The 23,678-nt window shown below is 42.1% G+C and overlaps 1 protein-coding gene across 1 annotated transcript; it reads right to left on the bottom strand.

Annotated features, from left to right (window-relative positions):
• Positions 1-10,456: 10,456 nt before the first annotated feature.
• On the bottom strand, positions 10,457-17,431 carry LOC123127205 (RNA polymerase I-specific transcription initiation factor RRN3). Its single transcript, XM_044546784.1, has 16 exons — positions 17,356-17,431; positions 17,102-17,258; positions 15,029-15,133; positions 14,870-14,940; positions 14,716-14,787; positions 14,401-14,634; positions 13,863-13,973; positions 13,668-13,781; positions 13,477-13,578; positions 12,833-12,901; positions 12,650-12,756; positions 12,218-12,301; positions 12,047-12,137; positions 11,731-11,850; positions 11,401-11,585; positions 10,457-11,115 (listed from the first exon to the last, which is right to left on the bottom strand). Exons 5-16 carry the CDS (start codon positions 14,785-14,787, stop codon positions 10,797-10,799), a joined length of 1,608 nt encoding a protein of 535 aa, XP_044402719.1. The 5' UTR covers positions 14,870-14,940; positions 15,029-15,133; positions 17,102-17,258; positions 17,356-17,431; the 3' UTR covers positions 10,457-10,796.
• Positions 17,432-23,678: the final 6,247 nt, after the last annotated feature.

Genomic DNA, 23,678 nt, shown 5'->3' with positions numbered 1-23,678 from the left:
AGTACACAATCAAAATTTACGATTGTACATGACGGTTATAGGTTGGCTCTAAATGACATGACAACTCCTTGTAAGTAGTCAATTGTTTTTGTATGATTAACCATGCTCTTAGAGATAGAGGATTCAAGGTCATTTAGCTTGTCTCGTTTTGTTCTCTTGGTCTATCTTTCTTGTGATGTAAAAGTTAATCCTGTCAACCTAATGCCTATACAATGCAGACTATTCACCCGTTTGGTCAGAACAAAAACCATGATAACCCAAGTATGCAAATCGGCATGTTTTATATATTTTGACACGGCACATTTCGCTATCACAACTCTTCCTTCCAAAGCCCTCAAACTGCAGCGTGAAAGAAAGAACAAACAACACCGAGTTAGCAGCTACTCTACTACTCCCTCCGTAAACTAATATAAAAGCGTTTAGAATACTAAAATAGTGATCTAAACGCTCTTATATTAGTTTACGGAGGAGTAATAAACATGTCAATCAATCCAAACCAACCACGACGACCACTGCATATAATTAGCATGTACTACGTACATAATTAGCAGGTGCAATAGAATAGAAGATGCAGACCTGGTGACGCAGATCGGGGCGCAGAGCCAGAAAACGTCACTAGTGACGACTGCGCTATGCTGTGCTGGCTAAATGTCTATGCTACGTAGAGTACGACTCTCCTCTCCTCTCCTCGGGATAAGCCAACGCTACGGCGGTAGCAGTAGACCGGAAGCTGCTGATCCCACAGCTGGGACGGCGACGCGACTCCCGCATTTTAAAACGCAGATCGCCGATCTGAAGTGAGCTTAGCACTAGTTTAGTCGGGGGCGGGGGTTAGGCGATAATCATGTTTAATGCATGCCCTAGTCGGTTGGCTGGGGGCAAATCTCCTGTTTTTCTACTGTGATTGATGATGGACGCGGGAGTGCTGCATGCATGCTAGTCGCGGATTCCTGCATGCAGACAGGCGTATGGATGAACTGTCATGGATTCTTCACAGAGTTCGGCATGCACGCACGCGCAAAGGACACACGAGCATATATCACACCATCTCACGCTGGCTGATGCCCGCCAGCTCGGGGAACGGAGGTGTGAACTTCTGTGATCTTGAAAAGGTACTTGTATTTCACAAAATAGGTGGCGCCTTGTGCACACTCTGTCAGTCTTGTAACACTTTTAGTGTCAATATTATTTTAAATATTTTCAGATTGAGAACAACTAGAAAATTATGTGCGTAGATTTGTCCAAAAGGTTATTTCATAAAAAATATTTCTATTTTTATTTCTTAAGTATTATACATTTTTTTCTGTCGAAAAGAAGATCGAAACCCCGGCATCTGCATCATTGTGATGCATACAAAGTTGATGCAATGCGACAAAGCCAAAGTTACCAACAAATGGAGAGTACAAAGATCAGGCAACTACAACATAACCAATACAAGATATGAATTTAACAACTTTGACCAACCACGACAACGTTTTCAAGAGGATATAAACGACCTCGTGCCACCATCGCCACGTCTGGTCGGAGACGGCCTGGACAAGGATTTTCATCCTAATTGCGATGACCAACCAATGAAGGCCAGCACATCGGCAAGCAAACAACGCCCTTCAACAAGGTCACGCCACAAGTTCGCCGTTGTCGAGCCCGACCAATAACCAGAACAAGGATTTTCACCCCAAACATGAAGTGTGGTGTTCCAATCATTGTCTTGATGATAGATCTTCTGAAACATATGCTTGAAAGAAACATGTGACCAAATTTACATGGCCGTGTCAATATCTATCCATAACGTCAGTTCTTTATGAACTGAAGAAAGCAGTTCATCTTACCCGGAGCATCGAGCGTTGTCTGCTCAATGACCTTTGTCCCAACTACTTGAAATGGTTTTTTTATATATAATCAAACTATTTGAAATGGTTGATGCCACTTGGAACCATGTGCCGATTTGTTGGTGTGAAGCGGCGGTAGATGGGAGTACGCGCACTTTGTACGTACTAATATTAGAAACACGTTCACTCTGGGAGATCTAGATTTCCTCATAACCTTCCAATGAGAGAATGGCACGGGAACATATTCCGGAGGAAGAAAAGCGTGTAGCAGAACGAGTGGTTCATACTTCATACGCGAGGTCTTTAGGCAGGAATGACACACGAGGATCAGTCACCAGCATCAATCAACGTACTAGACCGGATCAACTAATGTGAAAGTATAGTACACTGGCAACACCACTTTTTTGTGTGGGGAGCAACACTTTGAGTACACACACCTACAAACCTACTGGTAAGAAATCTACAATATAGGTCAGATGCTACCAAGTAGGAGTAAATATATGCGCCTCCCCAAAAGAGAGGCACACAGAGCATTCAGCATTGAGAATGCATAATTAAAGAGGCGATAGAAAGGCGAGGAATAGATCCTACCTAAAATGCACAAAAAGTGCATGCTTGCCATGCTCTTGCTCTACGAAGATTCTTATGCAGATAGCAAGTTGGGAGATTTTTTTTTTCTTCTTCTATTCTGTGCAGCTAGGTTGCAAAAGTGAGAGATTGGAATCTCATGCGTTCTACTGCTGCTGGAACAGCACACTGTCCTATCCTCTCTCCTGTCTAGTGGGATAAACTGTTCTTCAGTTGTAAATTCGCACTTGCATGCGATCGACTGATTGCATAATATTTTCACTGTTGATTGAGACAAGGGAATGGCATGCTTCCTTTTCTTCTTGTTCCTATTGACAGCTAAGTTGCTTGCGCGGCTGGGTGGGTAGTAGATACTACACCATGTTTGTACTTAGGAAAAGGTCAATTTATGTCGATCAACTATTTTCTGAATTAGTTTTGGTCCATAAACTCTATACTAGACAAGTTTGAACCATAACCTAGGCAAGGTAACAGTGATTTGACCAATGGTGCCCGTGTTTTCGCGAATGTGACCTTGGTAGTTGATGAATAGATCGGAAGTTTTCCTCGCAAAAACAAAGACAACCCAGTAATTAAGCACAAAAGAATTAATTTTGCAGAGAAAGAATCAGTGGCGATCGAAATTTAGGCAAGGAAATTCTGTCAGAAGTATTGTTGAAAATAGGCCTAGAAAATTTCAGGGAAAAGTTGATCCAAAAAGTACAGAGAATTCAAGAGATTCTAAAAAAGCGAAGTAAACAAGAAATTTAGGCAAGGAGATTTTGTCAGAAGTATTGTTGAAAATATGATTTAATATATATATATATATATATATATATATATATATATATATATATATATATATGGAATTAAGATATCATGGATTGCTTGGAATATATGATGATGATTAGATTTGAGCGTACATGGGAAGTATTACACGCACCTACAAATGTGTCGAAAGTAAAATGTGGTAGTAGACCAAACACGTCCTAGCTACAACTTAGGTTCTTAGACAAGAATCAGTATATAGAGATTTGAGATGTCGCGAGCATAGAATGATCTCAAGTACAACGCACATGTACATGTGTCACACTCAGAAAATTCGATCACCACCACCACCACGAGTTAGTCGTCTACGTACCCGCAGTTTCCTCTCCATCTTTTCTGCTGTATTTCCATGGCGTCCGGAAGAAGAGATCAGGACCCGTATCAACGGCTCCCAGCCAAAAGTAGATCGAAAGCAGCAACCAAAGGGAGACGGTTCAACGATTGATGTAACCTGCCACCTGCTGCAAGCCATGCGTACTTTGGCTGCTCCATTCTCAGAGTGCAAATGATGACCAATAAGCCAAGGGAGGAACTTTCCTCCACAACACCCCTTAATTCTGGTAAGAAAGCACAATAATTAGATAAAATACTATGTAATCATTTTAAAAACAGCTTGCTAAAGCACATCTAGGTAGTAAACACGTAAATTTCCGTACATCCATTCGATGCACTTTTAGATATTTTGGTAAGTCTAAATACACTTTCAAAAAGTGTATATTATTTCCCGCAAAAAATAGGCGTATATTCAACCACTGTATTAAACATGGATTTTTAAATAATTTTGTGACACTTTAACATTGAGTTGTTAATCTTTTAAAAATCAAGAAATGGTGATAAAACTCATCCTTTCGCACAGCTACGTTGCTTATAGAAATGGCAGGGGTGAGTACCCTAGCCGCTAGAGACGGCATGGAATTGGTTTTGGAGCACTTGCAAGGGTATTAAAGTGTTGTCAGTGAGTTCAGTTTGAATATTTGAAGTGGTATATAAAATTTTGCCTGTAAAAAGAAATAAGGACTCAAACCGAGAGAACTTTATTTTCGATCGTGGGCATAGTGTGTACACAGGGATATTCGCTTTTCCTTGCAAATTTAGGTACGTTAAGGCAGCCTCCTGAAGACATAGGTCAAACATCCTAGCTTAAGATTATAGTGAAAGAAAAGAAGAAAAGGAAACATGATTTGTGTGCATCACCAACCAGGTTTCATGGGCATTGCACAGAAAGGGCTAGGAGTGAACATCATGGTATAACTTTTTTGTCTATAATTCATTCCCAAACATTAGGGTTTCTCTCTCCCTGCTGTCTCTAGCGGCTAGGGAACTCATCCCTTCAAGCTTCGCCCACGAGCCCATGGATCCACCTCCCCTCTGCCTGCCGCTTAGGCGGCCGATGGCGGGGAGGAGGACCTTGGTGCCTCGGCTCTGACTAGTAGTTTAGGTTAGGTTTTTGTTCTCACGAGGGCAGTGCTCTGGCGGATGGCGGCGCTTCATCTTCAAGTTGGTGTTACGGGCTTCAGTCCTCCTCGTGTTGGTCCTTTATGATGGAGTCGGCGGAGTTTCGATGTAGATACCTACCGTCTTCTTGAGGCAGTGAGGTTAGGGTTTCTCGTCGTGTGTACGCTCACGCGAGATTTGGCGCTAGCCACTTCAGATCAATTCAAAGGTTCAATGACGACGACTGCGGCTCTGGGGAGCTAGTCCTTAGGGCCACGTGCACGTAGACTTCCCGGTTGTCATCGACACGGTCAAGCCGGCTCCGGTAGGAGAGCGGCGACTGCAGCTCATTTTGGCAGCGGCAGTGGTTGTTCGGTGGTGCAGGATCCTTGATGTAATATTTATTATGATAATTCTTATGAACCTTTTTAATAGATCTAGGGTCCTTTTTCGCAAAAGGAACTTTTTTGCCTATAAAATAATTAAAAGATATACTCTGTTGTGGAAATATGCTCATGCCAAATGTGTTTTATATGATTTTTCATCTGGACATACCTGAATACATTTTATACATATTACGGCTCAAACATAGAGAAGTTTGAGTATGCTTTTTCAATCAATGCTGGTAATGTGTGTATACAAAGTTATTTTCGTTTCCTCGCAAATTTAGGTACTCTACGACATTCTCCCAAGGACATAGGTCAAACATGCTAGCTTAAGACTACAGTGGAAGAAAGGAAAAGGAAACATGATTTACGTAGCAGAAGTAGGTTTCATGGGCATTGCACAAAAAAGGGCTAGGAGTGCTTTGATCATGGACCCTTTTCTAGGATGGATAAAAGCTAGACACGAACATCACATAATTTAACCCACTTTTCTTGCCTTTTTTTCATGCCTCCTGCTTTGATGATGTCTATGTGTAAATCAAGACCTTTGAGTAGAGTCGGCAAAAGCAAAGGAGGGCGGCTCAATCTTCCTCTACCTAGCTAGCTAGGAGGACCATGCTCATTTCCACTTCGTTTGCTACTTTGCAAGAAAGCCTTACCAGGTAAGCATTCTCGGCCGTCCCTTCCTCACACACTTGGCTTTGTACCATGCACCAAAAGGGGCAAATGGATGTGCACGAGTGCTACTATACCTGGGACCTTTCCTTTCCTAGGGCTGATCATGGGTTTGCTTAGATATGCATGCCTTGGATTGTGCGTGTGTGTGTTCCTTTTGTACGACAAACTAATTAAGTGTGTCGCCGTTCCTTTTCTTCTGCTGCTGCTGCTTTTGCTCTCCTTTACATGTCAAAAACAAATTCATCACAAATGCTACACTGGCATATGGGCCACTTATGTATGAGAGGGCATATGCATATTGTTAAGCGTTTCTCAGATTAATCAAGTACTCCCTCCGGTCCTTTTTAGTTCGCATATAAGATTTGTCTGAAGTCAAACCTCGTAAACTTTGACCAAGTTTATAAAAAAATACAAACATTTAGAATGTGAAATCAACAACATTAGATGCGTCATGACTTTACTTTTCATATTGTATAAATTTAGCATTATAGATGTTAATATTTTTTTCATATAAATATGGTCAAACTTTACGAAGTTTGACTTCAGACAATCCTTATATGCAGAGTAAAAAGGACCGAAGGGAGTATATGTACAGGCTGTCCTTCCTTTCTTCATCCATGTATAAACTAAGTTTGTCATTACCAACGTGTGCATAATTTAACATAACATATAGGGTTTCGTACTCTGCCAGTGAGATCTCCCTCCAGATGGTTTTTGTCCTAGGAATCAAATCCCAAGGAAGATTGGCATCCCCCTTCTTGTTGGTATTAGGGTTTATCTTTCTTCCTTGGAGTCCATGTGTTGTTGTTGAAATTAATGTGTTCACGGTTCATTTCATGTTACGAATTTCTATGCAAGTCATGTCACAGGAACTGTAGCTATTCGATTGATTTACAACATTAGCATATGATGCATTAGGATGAGATTATTCGCATGGAAATGGGCATATAATCCATTCCTGATGTAAGAAATAAGATCCTTACATATGCTATGTCACATGAAGATAGACTGATGGACTGGTGAAGCGGACTATCAAGAATAAATTCCTTTCGTTGTTAAATGCAAGATAAAAACTTTACAGAAGATGCAGTTGGCGTCCTTATTGACAATGTATGATGCGGATGTCTTCTTGTTGTTGCGGAGGCTGCGTGTGTGCTCATGATGATTTGTATCCTCTTGATGCTACATTTTGAGGTAATAAAGTGCACCCTTTATCGGAAAAAATGTGGTGTTGTTGCAACTAATGTGACCACATTTCATCATTTCACATTATGAATTCTTATACACATTATGTCGTGATACCGGTAGCTATTTGATTGATTTAGAGCACTTGCATATGATGCATTAGAATGGGGTTGTTCTCATGGAAATGGCCATATAATCCATTCCTGATGTAATAAACAAATAAAATCCTTAGATGTACTATATCACATGAAAATAGACTGGTAGGCTGGTAAAGCGTACTACCATGAATGAATCCCTTTCATTGTAAAAAAATGTAAGACATAAACTTTACAGAAGATGCAATTGGCATCGATCCTTGCTGACAATAAATTACTAATACATACATATCTCACACATAGCACTACCAGTTCTAGAACAAACCTTCGCATTTCTTACTATAAAACATAAAGAGTATTCCTCTTTTTCTCTAAAGTTGTGACTTGTGACATCTTTTACCCTATTACAAATAATTGCCATATCTTCTTAGTTGAAACCTATGATAAATTTTACTCTATTTTATTATTTATCCAAACTAACAAGCTAGACCGACTTTGTCAAAATGATGTAGTTGTTGGCAATCAAATAACTCATATACACATTTATCGGGAGCGTAAAAACTTATGCCAATTCCCTCACATCCAACTAATTAATCTGATCACAGTTCATTTCACATTATGAATTCCTATGTACGTTATGTCGCGGTAATGGTAGCTAGTCGATTGATTCAAAGCATTAGCATATGATGCAATTAGGATTGAAGTTATTTGCGTGGAAATGGGCATATGATCCATTCCTGATGTAAGAAACAAAATTCTTAGATGTGCTATGTCACATCAAGACGGACTGATAAACTGGTGAAGCAGACTAACAGGAATAAATTCCTTTCGTTGTAAAATGCAAGATAAAAACTTTACACAAAATGTAGTTGGCATCCTTATTGACCATGTATGTTGCAAAGTCCATGTGTTCATGTTGCTACGGAGGTCGGGTGTGTGTGTGCTCATGATGATTTGTATCCTCTTGATCCTACATTTTGAGGTAATAAAGTAAGCCCTTTATTGGAGAAAAATGTATTGTTGTTGCAACTAATGTGATCACATGTCATTATTTCACATTTTGAATTCTTATAAACATTATGTCATGGTACTGGCAGCTATTTGATTGATTTAGAGGAAGCATGTGATGCATTATGATGAGGTTATTCTCACAGAAATGGGCATATAATCCATTCCTGATGTAATAAACAAATAATTCTTAGATGTATTGTATCACATGAAATTGGACTGATAGACTGGTAAAGCGTACTAACATGAACAAATCCCTTTCGTTGTAAAAATGCAAGAAAAAAGCTTTAACAAGATGCAATTGGAATTGATCCTTAATTAGAATAAATTACTAACACATACATGTCTCAAACATAGCACTACCAGTTCTAGAAAAGAAACCTTCACATTTCTTACTATAAAATGTAAAGAATATATTCCTCTTTTCGCCTAAAGTCGTGACTACTGACATCTTTTGCCCTATTAAAAAATAATTGTCATATCTTCTTAGTTGCAATCTGTGATAAATTTAACTCTATTTTATTATTTAGTATTTATGCCTTCTTAGTAAAAATTTAGTATGGCCTAAATTAGAGCGTTTATAAATGTTTGTCTTGATGGTCTTCTCTTGTAGTCGTACCAGTACTACTTGTAGAACAACTATAATGTAATTTGAACACGTTCCTCTTGTTACAACTTTTATTATGCAACCATTTTCATGCCAATAAAACTAAATAAACAAAGAGAGGATGGACAAGTGATGTTACTTAATTATAACTTGCTTATTTACCACCGAAAAACTACCAATCAGAAGCACGCCACCTTATCAATCACACTTACGTACCCTTTTAATTCTAGAAATGAAACATCATTATTATGCCACCATTAACCCTTAATAAAAAAAATCAATAAAGATACGCAGCAGGTTTCCTAGAAAAAAGAAATAATAAAATAACAGGGTGACGCCGGTTGCCTGATCATCCATAGAGGCCATGCACCAAGTAGGGGGTCAGCTTCTAGAAGAAACAACCCTGGCATCTTGAAAGGACATGGACTAGCTGCAGCCAAGTCACCTGCCTGTCTGGAATACATACTCCCCGAGTAAGCATCTACCTGCGATGATCCTTTAAAGATGGCATCTGCAGGTTAGTATATTGCTTTAAAAATTATGTGATCTTCTAGAGGGGAGTTCACTTAATTAATTATTCCCAATCCTGTGGCCGAGCATGAAAGCATGCACGATACCCCGTTGACACTTCCCATTCTTCATGTGTCACGCATGACACAATTGGTCACGTACGTAGCTTCTTCCTGTCCATATACATTGGTCCATACACGTGGACTAGGAGTTTAGTAACTAACTGATTTGATATTCGGTGACATGTTGGCATGCTTCTTTGAGTATTGATTTAGTTTAAACTTAATTGTTGGGTTGTGTGATGACACTTGTACTAGTGCAAATAGGTGTTATTAAGCCCCCAACCGCACACGGTAGCAACAAACTATGTGTGATGAACATCGCCCATGGTACATCTTCCCTGCGACGTTGGGGTCCGAGTCGGATGTAAACAGTGGCATGCATGGTCCTAGCCCGTCTGGTATTATGGTGCGACTTGCCGCCGTGCTAGGCAGAGGGTGCGGGAAGCAGCTGCAATCTTCGCGGCCAAGACCGCGGAGGTGGGGTCACACGCCGCCGCAGAGCCGTTATGGATGACCGGCATTCCCCGGCACCACAACCAAGTCGTGGAGGTGTCGGGCTCCGGCAATGAGGGGTATATCCTATTGTGGACCTCACCTCGACCGGCGACGTCGATGTCATGAGTTTCGACGAGAAAGAGTAAGGCACGGGAGATGGTGGCGCCTCGTGTCCCATGTCCTACTCCACCCTGTAAATCAATTTCACGGTACAAGATTATAAGGGATCTGCTAAAGTTGCTCTAACATAGTATTGTCTCTTTAGTCCACCACGTGGCTATTGTCTAGCTAATTTCCACTCCAGAGCACTTGTGCCTTATTATTATTAGCTTCGACAATTAGTTTGGACAATTTAGTCAAGACCGGCCATTACATGGCAGGCAAACCTCAAGAGATCACGGACGTATTGGCCGGGAGGTGGTGTTCTTGTTAGACACTGACGTGAAGTCGACCACGTACGCTTCGCATCGGAGAAAAGCTAGCTAGCTACGATGAGATGTGTATACACAGACAACACTCTTTTGGGGTGTCCACCACTGGCTCCAAGGAAAAAGATACGGATGGGCAAGGGGAGACTGCTCAACACGACCGCAAAGCAGTGGCGCTAACCAGACAGGCAGGCAGCTTATCATTGCCACTTGCAATCAGTAGCAAAAAACTGCTGATCGGTGCTGGCGGCGGGGAGCACGGAAGATTTCGGGGCTTCTCTTCCACCTACAGCTTGCAGGAGCCGGCTGCGGAGGACGTGTTACACTCTTCCATTTACAAGATGAAGATACGTAACAGGAATCAACAGGACCTACTACTGCACTGCTGTCACCAGTATATACAATCTCACAGCCACTCAACAACTAGCGTTTTCTAGCAACATCTGCCCTTACACTTTCAACCCCAAAAAATATATATGTACTACTACTCCGTCCCATAATGTACGACGTTTTCTGACACTAATGTCTTACATTATGGGATGGAGGGAGTACTTGCTTGGGCTTGAATACATTGCGAATTGAATGGGCCGTTTAACCCTACTACACAGACTACCAAAGGAAGCTCCCCGTATCAGTTTGATAGGCATGCCCTAGTTGTACACTCGGCTCAGATGTCTCTTCAACCTACGGTGAGCCTGACATGGCCCACCGTGACGGGGGGCTCGCCGAAGGTCTGATCCTCGCGGGCATGCTGAGGCCAGCATCGCCACCGTCCGCGGCCATCCCGTGGTAGGAGGAGCGGTGCGGGGTTATAGACATCTTGTTCATCGAGTACTCCAGCTCGTCGTCGTCGCTGTTGATATCTATTTCGACATGATCGTCCAAGCTGCCCACGTTCATTTCAGGGGCATCAAGGTCCAGCAGCTCATCGTCGTCATCGTCCTTGTCGTTGTTGTATGTCGTCTTGACCATGGACCAGAACTCGAAATTTGGACGGATGTATCTGCAGGTACAAGCAGAGCAAAAATTAATATAACGAGGATGACTAGAAACTCTTCTCAAGATACAGATAACAGAAACTGAAATCCACTTTCAAAAAAAAAAACTGAAATCCCAAACAGCTTTTGTCAAAGTAATAGTTCTGAAACCTAAGAAAAGTCCAACAGCAGCAGCAACAAGGCTTGCTAGACACTGTATAATCCACATGGCACAAACAATGCAAAGAGCAGTGGTTCAATGCCGCTGTAATACGTTTCAAAAGTACTCCTGTCTGATTCTTTTAGCAAACCTGTCTGATTCTTTTAGCAGGTAAGGATCAAATGGGAAGAAGGTGTCAAGTCTGTTGATTCCTCCAAAAGCCCTGGACAAATCAGATTCGATTGCATCTTCAGCTGCTGAATACATGGATGCAGCGAATAATCCGGCATCCTTGGCCTGTCTCAGGAACTCGTTTACTATTGAAGGCAAGCACACCTAGTAATAACAAAAGAAAACGTGAACCGCCAACATAGCATGGTATTTCCCAGTTAATGACACCAAACATCAAAATGCGCCACTCATGGAGATATGTGAAGGGAGCATATTATCAAAGGTGACACAGAATGCATGTCATACAGACCTTTAGAGGTTCCAGTCGGTGGTTCAAGATAAATCCAAAAGACAATTGAAAAAGCTGTGCTTTAAGATTCGGATAATCCATAATAGATCTCAAGCGAAAGCAAAGGACATACATCACAGCCTGCAGATTTACAAATATGAAAATAAGTGCTTAGAGAGTATGATGCCAAAAATGAAACCAACACTAAATGTACATACCCCCACGATTTAACAAATGAATTTGGTCCAGTGCCCAGACATACATACCCACCCACCGACTCCCCCACCACCACCCGAAAACCTCGATGTTGTAAAAAGAATATGGTGGAATAACTAACCTGACAGGTCGCGTAAAATATTTGATGATTCGGATTGGCTGTGGTCCCTCTGTTCTGAAGGACACAATATTCATCGCACCAATCCACTAATCTGGGTAAAGCGAATAACAATGATTTTAGATCTGAGAAGAACATCAGGCAAATTACAGAGAGATAAATTCCTTTACACACTTTTTGAGTATGCCAAGAACCGTATCAGCGGAAATAAACCTTGCCCGAGACAAATAGCTTCCAACATACGAAACTGCAGACATTCTGTATTTCAAAACATGAGTGGTAATTAGCATTTCTTCAACCTGTACGAGCTTATGCTATAAATGGGGATCATAACAGAATATACTACTGACTGTAGCCAGAGAAAATATGACGGGTGTGTGCATGAATTGTCTGTGTAAACATTTCTTGCCACAATTGTGGCAACTTGATAGAGAGACATGTCTCGACGCAACTGTTGTCACAATGCAAACACCAGTCACAAGATTATCAAACTTGCCAAACATGACTAAAGCAAAGTATGGCAACAAAGCAAAGAATCGATGAATCATCGCAACATATAAAGTAAGCTGTGATCATACAATGTATTCCTCACATGCTAAGACATACCTTGAAATTGGATCCTCTTCCTTGTTCAAAAAAATGTCGGTAAGAAAAAAAGCAAATCCAAGACCGCAGATTTTGGGATCCAGTGAGCAGGCATAGAACATGATAAACTGCAAAGTTACAACAATAGGATAAAATATAAGAAGGTGAAGTGAAAAGCAAAGTGAGATACAAGCCAATCCTGACCTGGCAAAATTTTGATCTGTGCACCCTCAGCACAGATGCTCGAAATATAGTCTTCAGAATGTCAAATTCCTGACCAGTTCGAACCAGAACGTGAGAAATGACAGATTAAAAAATATATATCAATCAGCTTCAACAGTTATATTTCCTTGTTTGCACTACTCCATGAAGTTCACAAAAAGGATGGCATTTTTTACATTGACACGTTCTTCAAGATTTTAACTTTGACAACTAATTTGTACTCCCTCTGTAAACTAATGTAAGAGTGTTTAGATCACTATATTAGTAATCTAAACACTCTTATATTAGTTTACGGAGGGAGTAATAGGGTTTATGCATAAAACCCAAGATAACTATAACATTCTAGAGCTACTTTTCGAGACAAATATACATATGGTTTTCAAGTAACCACTCTAAATATTGGCAGTCACAAAGCGAAAATACCAAGGTGAACATGGTCATGTCCCAAAGCGAAACTACCAAGGTGAACATGGTTCAAAGCTTTAAAAGTTTGACTGAAGATATGTTCAAAACAAAACTTACTCGCGAACTGGATGGAGTAGGAGAATTAAGTTACGGGTACTAAAATATGATTAACAGTCTTTTTCTTTCCAAAGAGCAGTGTATAGTGCATAGTACATACTCACCTTATCGAGGTACCCACGCTCCGCACATGACTTAAGGTGCTCGCATACAACAACCATTAAACTGTCAAGCTTTTCGGCACATGCATTTCCTCCAAAAAGGACCTAGCCGACAAAATGAGTACTGAGTCAGCAACTTCACTATTAATGCTACACAATTAGATAGGCATAAGTTTTAAGTACAATGCATGAACCTTTGTTCCCGCTTGTCCAAGGCCATCCTCATCCTCATCCAAATCTTCAAGCTCCATTTCAAATATACCTTTGTTATGCTCCCCTTGAATAATATCTTCCCAGGTTATATTAACCTGCAAAGTTCACCAATCAACAAATGTCAAGAATTAGTTGCAGGATAGAAAAAACAGTGGCGACACAAAGAATGAGCATACATCCAACTCCGTAAGTAGATCCACAACTTTCGCCAGCAATGTAGCCCCAATAAGGTCCCCCATTCTGTCAGTATCTAGCCCCAACATGCATTCGACAAACGAGACCATCTTCTGCAAAGACATAAGAAACAGTGCTCTATGAAATAATGAACAACGTTGGTGGTTGACTTTTCCATGTATAAGTGACACAATTAGGAATCATATATTGTCAACACAAAGCTGATGTAAGGTAGCACGATGCAAACTACCACTTGATATAGAAGAGGCTTATAAGACAGAAAAGACCTTCACATAAACATACAGAAGCTAAACGATAACAAGTCGGCGTTGGCATTAAAAAGATCTGCAATTATCGAAAATGTAGGCGTGTAGGATCTGCAGATTTAACGCTAATTGGCAGGTGAACTGGAGCGACCAAGATCCTTTTTCAGCATTTATGTATTGTTGGCCTAGGAGTTCACACAAATAAGGAAATGCAAGACATAAAATAAAACACGATTACTATGCAAACAGATGATACAATAGTGTCCACACGTACAGCTTTGTTATCAAATAACTTCGGCATACTCCGATCTATTATATCCCTTAATATCCTTGGTGCTAAGGGTACAGTATCGGAGATTGTTTTCAAACTCTCACACAGATGAAAAAAAATATCCTTCTTCCTTGAAACCGCCCATCTAGGCAGCTCATTGCGTTGAACAAGAGGCGGAGTAAAGTTGTTCACAAGCATCTGCAAACATTCTCTGAGATACTGATCTGCCACTGCAGCCTGGATGGACAAATAATCAATTAGTCAGACAGCCATAAGCAGATTATGCAGGAAATAATGTAAGTGCAATTAGAAGAATACCAATCTGGTTATTAGGTCTAAGAAAGCATCCAATGTATCTCTTTGCAAGTACCAGATGCGGATGGTAAACATCTGAAATGCATGTTTTTAGTGAGATCCAAGTAACTCGACAAACGAAACGGAGATGCAAGAGTAGTACTCAATATGACATTACATTGTTCAAAAGCAAATGATGGTACGTGATGTCTATTTTGGATACTGCTTCTGACAATGCCTTCAAGTCGTCTGGAAAAATAGGCAATATGTGCATTTTATTAGAAGCGATGTTAAATACAAAAATGGTAGATGGATGAAAACAGGATCAATATCTTACCACATACAAAGCCTCTTCATCAGGAGTCTTTTTCTTGCTAGTGTCTAGAGTGCTTACCATCTTATTATATTGATCCATGTCATATGGGTCAACTAGAAACGGATCCTAAATCAAAGACAAGGGTGTCAATGGTTCGAAAGGCATTCTTGAAATATATATTGTTGATTAATGCCACCCAAGAAAAACCATGCCCGCCATGGACTCCTCTTGGTATGGGATCAAGCTGAAGAGTGAATTACTCGATAAGCTTAGTCAAAACAGGAACGGATTTTCACACAACATAAATTGCCCACGGACAACAGTACTTTAGGTTGTATCTCTAGCTAGTATGGTATGACAGTCACTCTTGGTAGAATGCATATATACAGCAATAAGATCTGCTTGAAGAGATGCTCGATAAGCAGTCAGAACAGGAAAGAACTTCAAATGATGTCCATAAACAACATGCGTATTATTCTATCTAGCGAGTCGGTTATGGACTTATGGCAGTCCTCCATAAAATGCATATCTATAGAAATAACAAGTACTCTCTAAAAACCTAGAAAAGGTAATGTCTGACGCCGAATGAATCTATCTGTTCGCCAGCAGAAAAATGGAACGTCTGGAAGCTCCGAAGTGATTTTCAGGTATGAATAGAAGAAATAACACGCACCTTGCTGCCTAACCCACAATGGCATTACAAAATTGCATCCATAGGAAAATAATCACCTTCCAATTTCCCTAACACTCACACTGCACATCCATCTGGCAGTCTCCCTCACCGTCAATAACAGCCTTGAATTTCGAACTTGAACCCGTTACTAGATGTGTCAATATTATTCTAAAGAGATGCATTATTTATAAATGATGATAAGCGAATGCATTTGCTATATTGATTTCAATATTACACAACAGATGCCCTGAATGTTGGGTAGATACAAGCACCTGGTTCCCCAAATTGACTTCAATACACGCAACAGAAGTGAGCACGGTACATCATGGGGTCCAGAACTCCATAAGGCCCTAGAATCCCACATCTTCTCCCCATAGGAAGGATACCTTTATGATCATTATATGCCCTGCCTTTGCCCGAGCAGTCCCAGGGAAGAAGATGCGAGCTGTATATCAAATTACAATGTTTACTTGTTTCTGACTTCCACAGAGTAACAACAGCAATTTGAACTAAATTTTAAAAGGCCAGTCACCATCAAATTGAACATTAAGCATTCCAACGACCTAAACATTGCTCATATTCAAAGTGTTCTCACATTTGGTTATTATGTTAAAGTTAATATTACTATTAGCTAAGTGTCACCTCTTCGAATTTTTTAAATCATGTCTTCTATCTGTTTCAAGGCATTCTTTAATGGGAGTGGCTAACTCTCATGTACTCCCTCCGTTCCAAAATACAAAGTTGGGTCATCTATTTTGGAACGGAGGAGTAGATGAGAATTAATTAAGTCACATCTAACTCTTAGTCTCTTACGCCATTTGATTTTACGCGAAGTTTTGTGCGCATTTTTTATTTTCTTTTTTTATTTGATTAATCTGATAGTGTAAGGTTTAGATGATACTCTGTTATTCCTCGTCTAGATGAGAATTAACAAATCCATTCTTTAATATAGTACCATATCTGAAGTGCTGAACCATTTGTTGCCTGAGAGGTTTTCCAATAGGATTACTGATTTAAGGGGTTTTTCAATGTGCATAATCTTGATTGATTTATGATATGAAGTGCCGTAGTAAGCTATTCCGGCTCCGCGATTGCGACCCACCCTCAAATGGGGGATCTGCACTAGGAATTTGGAGTCCAAAGCAACAGCTCTAAAAGCTGCACCAACACCAATTTTACCAGCAGCCATCCACAGCTCCAACTCGAGTTCTCTAAAATCAAAGCCAGCGAACAAAGAATAAAAGTACCAGTGGAAGCTTGAGAGTCTATTTCTACCAGCGAATGCAATCCCGGCTGTAAAACGCTAACGTTTGAGGCCGACGAGCCAGCAACAAAAGGAGCGTTTCCCCTACTCCTCGGCCTCCCCGGTCTCACAACACTCATACCAAAAATGCAGAGCTACATGAGTGCAGGGTACATACCATCCGCACGGACTGGAGCACGTGCTCGACGAACCGGAACGCCACGGAGTCGCGGATGGGCTTCACCGCCGCCTCCGCCATGTCGTCGCGCCGCAGCTCCGCCCCCATGGCCTTCGCCACTGGCGCCTCCCTGGGAGGGATATCACGCTTGGGGTCCCTAGTGGAAGATACAAACTCCAGGGCCCAGTAAGCGCGAGGCGAGCGGGCGAGCGGTGCAGCAAGCTCGGCGAGCGAAAGGGGCGCGGAGTCCTCACCGGTTCGCCGACAGACAGGGGTGCAGGGCGGCGGCGAGGCGATAGAGGTCGAACTGCTACCCGGGTCTGATTTCCTACTTCCCTGGGCCGGGTCGCAGACAATAATTTTCAGCCCACGGCACATATAATTCGAAAAACAAAACACGCCAGGTATAAAAGGCCCGGTCGGGTCAAGCTGGGTTCAGGTACCCACACAACTATGTCTCAAAATACCGTCAAAAAAAGAACTATGTCTCAAAAAAAAATAAAGGTACCCAGTACCCACACAACTTTCATGGAAAGTTAAAATGCCCCCTCGGGTCAAAGTGTTCATGTGGCTCGCTTCGAGAGGGGGCATTCTAACTAAAAATAACTTGATTAGAAGGGGGTGGTCTGGAGATAGTAAATGTTCATTTCGTGGGAGGGAAGAAGATATTAATCATCTGTTCTTTCATTGTTCGATTGCAAGATTGTTGTGGATGGCCATGAAATGCTTGTTTGGTATGCATGACATCCATGATAACATCCAACACTTGTTTGGGATCTGGATCAGAAAGTTTAATAAAAGTGACAGAAATCTTATGACAGTTGGGTTTTCTGCTATCTTCTGGACATTATGGAAACTTAGAAACAAAGTTGTGTTTGATAATAGCAGGGTTACCGATCCCTGCGTTCCAGTTAGCATGATCATTAAATGGTTGCATGATTGTAATGTGTTGCAGAAAAACTAAGAAAAAATAAAATGAATGAAAGTGGGCGTAAGGCAGGTTGAACAGGTTGCGAAGGAGGTCTTCATAGCGGCGCACGGTTGGAGAGCAGGGGCGTCGAGGATTCCAGGGTGAAGCTGTTCCACGGCTCCTTCGTGTTGGGAGATGAAGATTCTTCTTTTTGTATCTTCTGCTTTGTTATCTTAGTCTGGATTCTGTAATGAACTAAGTACTTGTGGCGCTTTTGAATGTTGTTGTATGGAGCACCATTATCGTCTTCGGGTTAACATTCTGGTGCTTGTGCTAGGGTGAGGCGTGTCGTATTGGGCTGCTGGGAGTAGGGGGGAGGCTCCTTCTCTCGCGGAAGCTCACGCCTCTTGCGTAGCTTCTTTTAGTTCTACTTTGCTGCAACCAAAGACATTGTGGTTTCTTCTAATGAAAATTGGAGAGGGAGCTCTTTTTTTCGAAAAAAATAACCCGGTCGTTCCCTGGCCGAATCAAGGTTGAAGCCCAGGTCAGAGGTCTACATTCTATTCTCTCAAAGAAAATGGGGGTAAGTACCCCCTAAATAAAAAGGGTAAACGGTCTACAATAAAACGGTAGATCCTATTCACAAACAGTCTTCAAATTTGTGGACATGTTTTAATAATGAAAATATTTTTTGAAATTTATGAACATTTTTTTAATCGATGCATATTTTCTGAAGTTTTGAAGAAAAGGTAAGATTGCTCAACATTTTAAAATTTTGCCAGCATTTTTGCGAATTCATGAATACTTTTTCATATTCATGAACATTTTAAAATTCGCAAGAATTTTTTAAGTGCTGATTTTTTGAGATTCAAGAACCCTTTTTAAATATATGCAAGCATTGTTAGTTTAGATTGACCAATAGCCGATCAGTAAAGGTGTGCCAAAATATCATGGCGGAGCCGACAAGTGACTCTGACTAAATCACCGGGGAGTGATGAATCGACGGGGAGGAGTGGACGAGGCAGGGGTGTTGGGGAACGTATCATGCAATTTCAAAAAATTCCTACGCTCACGCAAGATCTATCTAGGAGATGCATAGCAACGAGAAGGGGAGAGTGTGTCTACGTACCCTCGTAGACCGAAAGCAGAAGCGTTTGACAACGCGGTTTATATAGTCGAACTTCTTCTCGTTCCGACCGTTCAAGTACCGAACGTACGGCAGCTCCGAGTTCTGCACACGTTCAGCTCGATAACGTCTCTCGAACTCTTGATCCAGCAAAGTGCCGAGGAAGTAGATGAGTTCCTTCAGCACGACGGCGTGGTGACGGTGATGGTGAAGTGATCCGTGCAAGGCTTCGCCTAAGCATTGTGAGAATATAACTGAGAGTATAATCTGTGGAGGGGGCCGCACACGGCTAACAGATATTGTTTTGTGTTCTAGGCGTCTCCCCCTCCCCCTCATATATATAGGTGGGAGGGAGAGGGGGCAGCCAAGGGGGCGCCCAAGTAGGAGGAATCCTACTTGGGGCCCTAATCCTATTCCCCCCCCCCTATGATAACCCACAAGTATAGGAGATCAATTGTAGCCTCTTTCGATAAGTAAGAGTGTCGAACCCAACGAGGAGCTAAAGGTAGAAGAAATATTCCCTTAAGTTATATTGACCACCGATACAACTCTACGCACGCTTGACGTTCACTTTACCTAGAACAAGTATGAAACTAGAAGTACTTTGTAGGTGTTGTGGGATAGATTTGCAAGAATATAAAGAGCACGTAAATAAAAACTAGGGGCTGTCTTAGGTAAAGAAGCAATAAAGTTAGTAAAGTGGGTGTGGAAAAGTGGTGGTAGGAGTTGCAAAATTGTCCCTAAGCAATTGACTACTTTACTAGACCGATAGCAAGTTTTATGTGGCAGAGGCCACTGCTAGCATGCCATCCCTGACTTGGAATTCTATGCACTTATGATTGGAACTATTAGCAAGCATCAGCAACTACTGACGTTCATTAAGGTAAACCCCAACCATAACATTAAGAGATATTGGCCCCCCTTCAATCCCGTATGCATCAATTTCTATGCTAGGTTGAAGCTTCTGTCACTCTTGCCCTCCAATACATAGTCCTATCAACATACAACTAACCCTATGGCGTGATCCACGCGCGCGCTCATATGATGGGCACCAAAGGACAACAACATAACCACAAGCAAATTAAATCAATCATAGTAATTCACCAATCACCGATAGGACAACGAAAATCTACTCAGACATCATAGGATGGCAACACATCATTGGATAATAATATGAAGCATAAAGCACCATGTTCAAGTAGAGGGTACAACGGGTTGCGGGAGAGTGGACCGATGTTGATAGAGGGGGGAAGGTGATGGAGATGTTGGTGAAGATGACAGAGGTGTTGGTGAAGATCGCGGTGATGATGATGGCCCCAGCGGCGTTCCAGCGCCACCGGAAGAGAGGGGGAGAGGGGGCCCCTTCTTCTTCTTCATTGAACTCTTCCCTAGATGGGAGAAGGGTTTCCCCTCTGGTCCTTGGTCTCCATGGCATGGAGAGCCCCTCCGAGATTGGATCTGTCTCTCTGTCTCCCTCTGTTTTTTCGTTCTGGAATTCTGCCCTTTCACCGTTTTTTATATATCCGGAGATCCGTAACTCCGATTGGATTGAAACCTTCGCCCAGACTTTTCTCCGAAAATTAGCTTTCTTGCGGCCAAAGAAGAGCATCAACTGCCTTAAGGGGGCCCATGAGGGTTAGGGGTGCGCCCCCCTGCCTCGTGGCCCCCTCGGGCACCGTCTCGCATTGATTCTTCTTCCCATATTTCACAAATATTCCAAAAATATTCTCCATCCTTTTTATCCCATTTGGATTGTGTTTGATATGGATTTTCTGCGAAACAAAAAACATGCAACAAACAGGAACTGGCACTGGGCACTGGATCAATATGTTAGTCCAAAAAATAGTATAAAAAGTTGCCAAAAGTATATGAAAGTTGTAGAATATTGGCATGGAACAATCAAAAATTATAGATACGATGGAGACGTATCACCTACCATAATTCCCGGAGGGGGAGGAAGGAGGAGGGAGGAAGGAAGGTGGAGGCCGAATCCCTCCCCTTCCTTTATCTCTTCCCCTCTTCCCTTCCCCTTTATTTCGGCCTACATGGGGCGCACCAGCCCCCTAGGGGCTGGTCTGTCCCCTTCTTGGCCCATTAGGCCCATGTAGTTGCCGGGGGATGCCTAGAACCCCTTCTGGTGACCCGATATGTACCCGGTACCCCCGGAACACTTCCGGTGTCCAAATACCATCGTTCTATATATCAATCTTTACCTCTCGGCCATTTAGAGACTCATCGTCACGTCCGTGATCTCATCCGGGACTCCGAACAACATTCGGTCACCAAATCACATAACTCATATAATACAAAATCGTCATCAAACGTTAAGCGTGCAGACCCTATGGGTTTGAGAACTATGTAGACATGACCGAGACACCTCTCCGGTTAATAAACAATAGCGGAACCTGGATGCTCATATTGGCTCCTACATATTCTAGGAAGATCTTTATCGGTCGAACCGTAACATACGTTATTCCCTTTGTCATCGGTATGTTACTTGCCCGAGATTCTATCGTTGGTATCCACATACCTAGTTCAATCTCGTTAACGGCAAGTCTCTTTACTCGTTTCGTAATACATCATCTTGCAACTAACTCATTAGTCACTTTGCTTGCAAGGCTTATGATGTGCATTACCGAGAGGGCCCAGAGATACCTCTCTGATATTCAGAGTGACAAATCCTAATCTCGATCTATGCCAACCCAACAAACACCTTCGGAGATACCTGTAGAGCATGATTATAATCACCCAGTTACATTGTGATGTTTGATAGCACATAAGGTATTCCTCTGGTATCCCGGAGTTGCATAATCTCATTGTCGAAGGAATATGTATTTGACATGAAGAAAGCAATAGCAATAAAATTGAATGATCAACATGCTAAGCTAACAGATGGGTCTTGTCCATCACATCATTCTCCTAATGATGTGATCCCATTCATCAAATGACAACACATGTCTATGGTTAGGAAAGTTAACCATCTTTGATTAACGAGCTAGTCTAGTAGAGGCTTACTAGGGACACAGTGTTTTGTCTATGTATCCACACATGTATCAAGTTTCCAGATAATACAATTCTAGCATGAATAATAAATATTTATCATTATATAAGGAAATATAAAATAACAACTTTATTATTGCCTCTAGGGCATATTTCCTTCAGTCTCCCACTTGCACTAGAGTCAATAATCTAGTTCACATTGTCACATGATTTAACACCAATAGTTCACATCGCCATGTGACCAACACCCAAAGGATTTACTAGAGTCAATAATCTAGTTCACATCGCCATGTGATTAATTCCCAAAGAGTACTAAGGTTTGATCACGTTTTGCTTGTGAGAGAGATTGAGTCAACGGGTCTGTCACATTCAGATCCGTATGTGTTGGGGAACGTAGTATTTCAAAAAAAAAATCCTACGATCACGCAAGATCTATCTAGGAGAAGCATAGCAACGAGCGGTGAGAATGTGTCCACGTACCCTCGTAGACCGAAAGCGGAAACGTTAAGTAACGCGGTTGATGTAGTCGAACATCTTCGTGATCCAATCGATCAAGCATCGAACGCACGACACCTCCGTGATCTGCACACGTACAGCTCGATGACATCCCTCGTACTCTTGATCCAGCTGAGGCCGAGGGAGAGTTTCGTTAGCACGACGGCATGGTGACGGTGATGATGAAGTTACCGGCGCAGGGCTTCGCCTTAGCACTACAACGATATGACCGAGGTGTGTTTCTGTGGAGGGGGGCACCGCACACGGCTAAGAGAAACTTTGGTGTGCCTTTTGGGTGCCCCCACCCACTTATATAAAGGGGGGAGGGAGCAGGAGACCGGCCAAGGGGAGGAGGCGCGCCAAGGGGGGCAATCCTACTCCAAGTAGGATTCGCCGCCCCCCTTTTCCTATTCCAACTAGGAGAAGGGGGAAGGAGAGGGAGGAGAGAAGGAAAGGGGGGCTGCCCCCCTAGTCCAATTCGATTTGGGCTAGGGGGCGTGCGCCACCTCTTGGCCTTCCTCCTCTCTTCCACTACTAGGCCCATGAGGCCCAATAACCACCTGGGGGTTCCGGTAACTCCCCGATACTCCGGTAAATACTCGAGGCACCTCGGAAACCATTCCGGTGTCTGAATATAGTCATCTAATATATCAATCTTTATGTCTCGACCATTTTGAGACTCCTCGTCATGTCCGTGATCTCATCCGGGACTCTGAAATACCTTCGGTACATCAAAACACATAAACTCATAATATCGATCGTCATCGAACATTAAGCGTGCGGACCCTACGGGTTCGAGAACTATGTAGACATGACCGAGACTCATCTCCGGTCAATAACCAATAGCGGAACTTGGATGCTGATATTGGCTCCTACATATTCTATGAAGATCTTTATCGGTCAAACCGCATAACAACATACGTTGTTCCCTTTGTCATCAGTATGTTACTTGCCCGAGATTCGATCGTCGGTATCATCATACCTAGTTCAGTCTCGTTACCGGCAAGTCTCTTTACTCGTTCTGTAATGCATCATCCTGTAACTAA

This window comes from Triticum aestivum, chromosome 6A (genome assembly GCF_018294505.1).
Source record: "Triticum aestivum cultivar Chinese Spring chromosome 6A, IWGSC CS RefSeq v2.1, whole genome shotgun sequence".
Classification (NCBI taxonomy): Eukaryota; Viridiplantae; Streptophyta; class Magnoliopsida; order Poales; family Poaceae; genus Triticum; species Triticum aestivum.
This window is presented reverse-complemented; position numbering and strand designations above follow the sequence as displayed.